This window comes from Dinoponera quadriceps, unplaced genomic scaffold (assembly GCF_001313825.1).
Source record: "Dinoponera quadriceps isolate SergipeBrazil2010 unplaced genomic scaffold, ASM131382v1 scaffold405, whole genome shotgun sequence".
In the NCBI taxonomy this organism is placed as follows: Eukaryota; Metazoa; Arthropoda; class Insecta; order Hymenoptera; family Formicidae; genus Dinoponera; species Dinoponera quadriceps.
Window position 1 is genome coordinate 2,228,997 of NW_014554754.1, and position 8,127 is coordinate 2,237,123.

An 8,127-nucleotide genomic window follows, 5' to 3' on the forward strand; every position below is an offset into this window, starting at 1 on the left:
TTTGGGGATTCTTCTGAACCTTTCAAATTAGATCATATTTTGTTGGTGAAAATATATATAAAAATTTGTATACACTTATAATCTTTTCTTATATATATAATTAAGAAAATTTGATAATGTCTCAGTATATATATTAAAGAAAATTGTATCCTTATATAATAGAAAGGAATTTATGATAAAAATACAATGCTGAAGAGATATATGTGCATTAGAATCATATTCAATGACAAGATATAATTGTTTCTAACATATAATTAAAAAATATCAACGAATTATAAGTTAAAATACCATGTTAAAAGGCGAGTTACCATCCATATTCCTACACGTTCTTATTAATTTTCTTTCTAAATTACTTATTTATAATTTATAACAAGGAAATTTTTTCCAACACATGATTAGGGTAGCTGTACATGTCATGGGACGGTCTGTTAAACTAGACTATATTTTATTGAATTTAAAATTTCCAAAAATTACATAAATACATTTACTGATTAAAAAAACTGTCAATAACTGTCGGATAGTAATGTTATACAGATTGCATAAATTTTTTTGTATGTACAAATCTGGTATTGCATGGTATCATTGGGATATCACATGAACGAGCTTAACAAGTAAATATAATGCATTGCAAGCTTTCTCTCACTTTGTGTGTGTGTGTGTGTGTGTGTATGTGTGCGCGTGCGCGTTTTAGAGAAAATTTTTACCAACATGCAACATTCGATATTCTCTATGCAATGCAAATATTCAATATTAAAGTAACCAAATCATGTAAAGCATAAATGCGACTTATAGAGTACGACATTGTTGTAAATTTGATACCACATTAGAATAAAATTATTATTACATACACGGTAATAGAAATAAATTTACAAGTAGATTTACAATAAATTAGCTGCAAAGATTAAGATCTTAACATTTTTACATTTGCATAATTATATTACAATTTGATACTGATTGCAATGAAAGTTAAATCAATAATCCAAAAACTATATTTTCCCATATATTATATAAGCTCTATATACATTATAAGCTCATATAGATTGTTAGTTTAGCTTCTGTATTTAAAATTGCGCTGTCTGGAACTATAACAAAAATACCATTGCACTGAATCTACACATCAGATGTTCTATTTATGCTTAACTCCTACATCGATGAATGTTTCATACATAAGTTGTATGGTTTTGGAATAAAAAAAATTTTTGTTTTCTTGAAACAATGTGCTTCCCACCACGTGATGATTATGAAACAGTACCGACACCACGTTGCAAGAGTTTTAGGGAGAGTAACTGATGTATATGTAAATATATAAATACATATAACTCATTGTCACAGAAATAACAATAACAACGAAAAAATACGCAACAACCCTGCCAGCCATTTTGTTCAACCCTTGTTTGAATCACGAATCCATATGTTTGCAAAATAAAACGTGAAGAAAACAATAATCAATATAAACACAACATCCAAGAAACTTTTAAATAGGTTTTTGTTGTGTTGCAGTTCAGCATATTCTCTTTGCTTCTTTGCAACTTGCTCCACGATGTGCTGTATCCGATTCAGTTTTTCACCATGCTCCAGCATTTGATGTTCCACTTCTTTTATTATATCTATTATCCTGAAATTAATATTTACGTGTATATTATCAGATATTGCATTTTCTGCACGTATCGGTGCGCATTATCGTAAATTTTACATAACAATACGTTATGATTGAGGTATTTTTAATATTTTAACGATCTCACCTAGCAGTTGAACGTCTTCTTTTCCCTAACGATTGACTAGAATCGGTATGTGCTTCAGCAGATGAGCTTCCGGAATCATGCGCTGGCTCTGTCAAAGGCATATTGTTAGATAGCTGTCTCTTTGAAGATTTAAGCACCGATAAGGAAGAACGCGATTCAGCTTGTAGCAGTGGAATCTGCAATGATTATTGTTTATACATATAGTCTAAATAATATTCTTAACGGTACAATTTTTAAAACTGCATGTATAATCGAATTTATGAATATGTGTAACAAGTGCGTGATACATTTTACAGAAAATTAAAGAAGATATTAAACTACATCCATTATTATTTTCTTTACATAATTTCCGAACTCAAAGCTTTAATTAATTGTCCATATCATGTATGACCCAGCATTTTTTTGTTTAGTAAATCGTTTATTATTTAAACTGAACAGATATCGATGAGGTAATTAGAATCTTACTTGTATATGTCGCAAATATTAAAAATGCACAATATGATAAGCAGAAGGGAAAGTGTGATTAATATTCTTCCAGAATAGCATGTATGATATTTTATATATATTCTCCATTGATGTTAGCTTGCAAATTTAATTTCAGTCTTTTTGTTGTTAAGATCTTGGTGTTATTCCTTGCATTAAGTTTCTTCCCAGATGAAAATAGCATACGTAGCCTGCTACTTTGGAAAGACGGCAACATATATGCAAGACATTCAAAATTACAGAAAAAAACCCCAATAATTAAAGTCATCTTTTTATTTCATAGGCCTCAAGGATATGTATATATTTAAGACTTATTTTAAATATAATAATTTTAGATATATATTTTTTATTTGCAATGTAGTTTCAAGATTATATATATATAAAAAATACATAACATAAAAAAGCAACTTTATGAACAGATTTGATAATAACGATTAATACTAGACTAATACAGGCTCCGAGTGAAAAAGAGACAAGTTTATTATAAATATTGGATGTATAAACAGTCTACTCAAATTCATTAATAGTAGATAAAACAAAGTAATATATAACATGCACAGTTGCTCTCCGTAGGACTATTAAAAAAGATTAAAATAGCTAAATTATAAGAATTATGTTAATTATAATGTTACTTGTATGTGTAGTATTAAATAATAAATTAGCATGCACAGTGCAAATTAGATCCTACATCGCTGTACCTGTGATTGCGGTTCAGTAGAAACAATACTACCAGTACGCATAATAGGTGTTTTGTGTCTAGTCTTTGTGCGTACTATATAATTTTCTTCATATTGTACTACATCGTTTCTCGGGTCCCACGGTCTCACGTCAGCATGGCGATACACCCAATTTCCTGTTATAATATCCTAATGACGCAGAACACAAAAATTGTATTATCAGACTATGCAAATAACTATTAACAAGCATTGAAACGACGCATGTCGTACTTGAACAAAGTATTTTGGGACCCACTCCTGTCCCAAGATTTTCCGCTCCTTAGCACGTTCCCTTTGTGCTTCTTCGAGTTGGGTTTTAGCTTGAGTAGCGGCAAATTGATCGTCATTATCAATAGCTAGCGTCACAGCGTGCCATAATTTTTCGCTTTCCCACGGCCCCTGATATTCCATCGGGACGGTGTATTTCTTTAACCTGTTCTTACGTATTTCCGGAGTTGGATTGAAGAATGCATTTTCTTGCTGAGAAATAAAACATTTTGTTTTTTTTTATGATTAACTGAAAAAGCCGACCAAAATTCGTATTTAACTTACTCCTGTTCGCTTATCCGTTATTGAAATCTGTCCATCCCAATATCCGGATATAGTAGCAAGAGTTTCTTTTCCTAGGCGTATTCGTCCCACGACTTGATTCATTAATTCTGCACCGCCAAGGAACGGCTAAAAATGTCAGTTATTTTTATATACCCTTTAAATCGAGGGTTTATTGATGACTTCGACGCATTATAGACGACCAAAATAACGTTGGGCTCATTACCTTCAGTTTAAATTCTAATTCTGAATGATAGCCGGTTTTCTCGCATATTATGTTCACTTTTCCGCCGAGTTCCATAGACAACGTTCCCATTAGCAAACCTTTACAGTGCGCGTAAGGAATTGTCATTGTATAATCTTCACCTCTTGGCAGCATCGTTAATATAGCGACTCCATCTAAAACTGCGGAGGTTGAATTCCCTGTAAGAAAAAAAAAGAAAAATATATGTGCTGCAAGTAAAATTATGGCTGGATATTAGAAGCATCACTCCATCGTATCATTATGTCTGATAAATAGCAAAAGAATACGCTTACCATAAAATTTAGACTTTGCAATAATTGTAGCGCTAATAGTAAATCCATCTTGACGATTTGTCACGTAGAATCCTGAGATAGGTGGATGATGCGATAACTGGCCAGAAATATTTAGACACACATGTATTAAGACAGAACATAATAATACTTGTATATAAAAAGAAAAAAAAAATCAATAATTCGTTGTGTGCATATATATTGATTCCGTATTGGTAAAAAAGCCAGTTATTAAAATTAAAACAGGTATTTCCAGAGCATTCCGATAATAGACAAGTCGATTGGTACACTATTAATATAAGTCATCTTTTGAACATTACTTGCTCGGCTAAGTAGAATGTTCTTGAACCATTAGGATGTTGCCAATAGCAGCGGAATGTTTCGCCCAAAAGTGGATTGTAAGGCTTTTTCAGACCTTGTGGTTTCTTATAAAATCCTGATAAGTACCATTTCACTACAGTTTTCATACGCGTAAATGCATCATCTTCCAATACTGCTCTGTATAATGAAATAAAGGTTGAGAGATCTAACGTTCTTACTGCATAAGCAAAACATAATATACTACTGTGCATTACTAACTGAGACAATATATCAGCGTGATAGTACGAATCGGCCAGTTTTTCCAGAAACGAACGTGGCTCCAAAACGAAAGTTGGCAATACAACTTTAGACAAATCCATACCAGGACGAACTTGTTTCAGTAAGAACCATATCAAAGACTTTTGTTCTTCTTGTAATTCAGCGACAACTTCCCCAGCCTATTTATAAATAAGAACGTATATATATAATATTATAGAAATAAATATAAGATATATAACACATACTTATGAGAATGTCAAAATAGACTTACTTGTCATGTTATGATTAAATATGATTAAAATACGGTAAATATCTTCGCGAAACAATTAAAGTGTTCACATACAATTAATGCTTACCGCTCCAAGAACTTCATTCTCATTAGATGTATATGGTGTTTCAGTGATTGGCTCCGACTGATCTTCCTTGGCTGATCCCTCAGATTCGCTATCCGAGACACTGATTTCAGCATCAGCTGCTACTCCATTCTCTGGCTGACTGATATCGTCCAGGTCTGTATGCGAGGTGTACACAGGATCTAGCGTTACTACTTGATGGGTGTCGTATTCTAAGACATGCACAGAAGGAATGGTCATGCAATGTGCTGAGGAAATTGCTGGATGGTTTGCTGGACTGGGACGTGAAAAACCAGACGGTTGATTATCACCACCATCTGGTTCCTCAACAGAAATCAAAGAGACAACATTCTCCTGATCTGTGCCAGGTGTCGGAGATCGGTCAAGCAATTGTTTTTCCCAATATGCGACTGCATGATAAAGATGTTGAAACATTGGGGTCGGTGAGGGACAAACGCTTCTAGGATCACGTGTTATAGCAGGTGAAAGCGGCTGCGGACACAATAACAAGCGTCTCTGAGATGTTGTAGGTGATCTTGGGATGTAATGACTTAGACATACTGGTGCAAAAAAAAAGCAAGGCAAGACAGTGTAAGCAGTGTAAATAGCAAGGAAAAAATAACAGTAACTGATCATTATTTTCTGTCAATTTTTATGCCTAAGTTTTCGTTAATACTGGTATAATACAAATGAAACACGATAAAAATCAAAATATTCTTGCATCATTCATTCAATGTTTCAAGATTGTTAAATCTTAATAATAATTGAGTCATTTTAATAATAAGCCCTTTGAATTATTCAAGATTAATTTTTGTCGAGACATAAATAGTTTATGAATTAAGCAATTAAAAATTATCTTATCGTGAATTAAAAATTGCAAATAGATAACACTATCTTATTTTCTATTTAATTTCAAGTGGGCTGGTCTTTGCCGACACTGCAATTTAGCATCTATTTATTCAAATATTTGATAATGTTGAAAACTGAAATAGTACTAAATAACAATAATATAAATCTCAAATTTTAACTAAAAATAAATAAATCTCCAAATGTATGATCACTATTATTGTATAAGTTTGGTTATGTAAAAATCATGTGACACAAAGATGAATAATTTGAAATTAATTACTTTCACCAATAGCAGCGCAAATTGACAAATCACCATGCATCATCCACAAAAACTGCACTCTTTACAAAATATATTTTTCTAATTAATAAATGTCTTCACGAGTCCCTATGTAATTCCCCACTTATTCGTAGCCAACTGTACTATAAAAAATATCGATCATACACGATTCTTTTTTCTTTTTGCAGTGATTGCGATATATACATATACCCTAATACACTATATGATATCGCTATGAAGATTTTGTCCATATACAACATATTCCATTTCCATTGAAAATTACACTTGAATATTACATATGAAAACGTTGTTAATGATACAATACTAACCGTGGTCATCAAAATGCTTTTCATAATCCGCCTCACTCCACTGAGTTTCATGAGTCGTGGTTGTATCATGCGGTAATGTACGTGGTAATACACTTGTTGAACGGACTATTAACGAAGAGCAACGTAACGATAACTCAAGTGCGTCTAACCAACATTTGCCTGCCGCTTGAGATGGAGCTCGGAAAATTAAATAAGATGTTGGTAAAGGTTGCATAACGGCGCCTAAAATGATAATATTCATCTATAATTCACACATTATTATATTTATAACTGAATATGATTATTATTTTGTATATTCTAGTAAAATCAAATTATCGTATAAAAACAATCCGACATACATACATTAAGAGAGACACGGCAAAATATTATTTTATTATATATATTTTGTATATAATAGCTGGGGAAAATAATGCAATTACATACCGATAGTTTCATTCTCCGGTCCTCGTGGGGCCCATATAGATTGCTCCAAAGGATGAAATAATTTAAAACAAAATCCATCTTTCTTACTTGGACGTTCTATAACTTGACATGTATTAAGTAGTACCGTTCCCACCCAATGATTACTCTGCAATAAATACATAAATATTATTTCATTTGTGATAAAAAACACATAGTTAGGAGAATATATATATATATATACAATACACGCACAAACCTTTGTTTTCGGGCTTTTGTATAGCAATAATAATCCAGGTTTCAGAATACACCACAATTTGGTCCAACTTTTTAGGGTACCACGTACTTTTAACCAATCGCTCATAACAATAACAGTTGGATCCTTGAAAGAACTTAAAAGCTCATTGGCTACCCTTTTCTTTTCCATTCGATAATTTTTTCTTTGTGCTTTATACGATTCCTTTCGCGTCAATTTGCAAGAATCCAACGACTGAAAAGATTATTGAAAAAATTAAAATTCATATATAATCTTAAATATAGTAAACTACGTACGTGTGTTGTTGTGTCGTGTATTTCAGATAATACAAATATAAGTTTAAATGTAATTATTAATATATAAATACATATAGAATGCTAATTTATGCAGTAATAAAAAATTATCACGTCGATGTTATAATTAATAGTAAATGTTCATAACTAAACTACATTAATATTGCAATTAAAGCCGGTTATTATTTACCTTGTCTGAAGAATTATCGACTTTTTGACTACCTTCACCCATTGCAGATAATCCTATAACATATATAATTTTGTATATTACTTTTTTCCAAAATATATTTTATGTAATAATATAATATCATACATGTTAATATTGAGAAAGTTATATGCCACGCAAAATATATACAAAGATTAAATTTTCAATAAAGATTTTTGTAATTTTTTATATGTTCAAAATATTTTCCAATCAATAAAAAATTTGTATTACATTATAAATACTTTCATATATAGCAAATAACCTGACTATTTAATAATAAGATTAGTATTTTGTTTTACACATGATATGTATATTTAGTAGAATGAATCATTTTTGTTATTTATGCAAACTTATGTTATATATAAATTTCAACAAATGATTACAAGCCAATAATTGTTATTATAAAATAAAACCTTAATTGCATATTGGATAGCTCAAAATTAGAAATAAGATAACTTTTATATTTTTAGGGAGAAAAATAACGCATGCTTTTATATTGTGGAAATAAATAATTTACAACATGTCATATAATAGAAAAGTGCAGAAGGTACATGTCATTTTAT

The 8,127-nt window shown here is 31.1% G+C and overlaps 1 protein-coding gene across 5 annotated transcripts in view; it reads right to left on the reverse strand.

Moving 5' to 3' along the window:
- Window positions 1–428: 428 nt before the first annotated feature.
- Window positions 429–8,127, reverse strand: part of LOC106741366 (oxysterol-binding protein-related protein 8) — a 13,192-nt gene continuing 5,493 nt past the window's right edge. For 2 of the 5 annotated variants that reach the window (XM_014613282.1, XM_014613280.1), the window contains exons 4-17: window positions 7,550–7,602; window positions 7,070–7,300; window positions 6,835–6,979; window positions 6,412–6,633; window positions 4,960–5,516; window positions 4,604–4,782; window positions 4,345–4,522; window positions 4,028–4,124; window positions 3,717–3,913; window positions 3,494–3,619; window positions 3,173–3,421; window positions 2,924–3,091; window positions 1,743–1,918; window positions 429–1,615 (exon numbers count right to left, since the gene is read on the reverse strand). In XM_014613282.1, the coding sequence (XP_014468768.1) occupies window positions 1,384–1,615; window positions 1,743–1,918; window positions 2,924–3,091; window positions 3,173–3,421; window positions 3,494–3,619; window positions 3,717–3,913; window positions 4,028–4,124; window positions 4,345–4,522; window positions 4,604–4,782; window positions 4,960–5,516; window positions 6,412–6,633; window positions 6,835–6,979; window positions 7,070–7,300; window positions 7,550–7,602 (2,810 nt within the window). In that variant the 3' untranslated portion in view covers window positions 429–1,383. The remainder of the gene's footprint in view (window positions 1,616–1,742; window positions 1,919–2,923; window positions 3,092–3,172; window positions 3,422–3,493; window positions 3,620–3,716; window positions 3,914–4,027; window positions 4,125–4,344; window positions 4,523–4,603; window positions 4,783–4,959; window positions 5,517–6,411; window positions 6,634–6,834; window positions 6,980–7,069; window positions 7,301–7,549; window positions 7,603–8,127) is intronic. The other 3 variants (XM_014613285.1, XM_014613283.1, XM_014613284.1) reach the window with 2 other exon arrangements.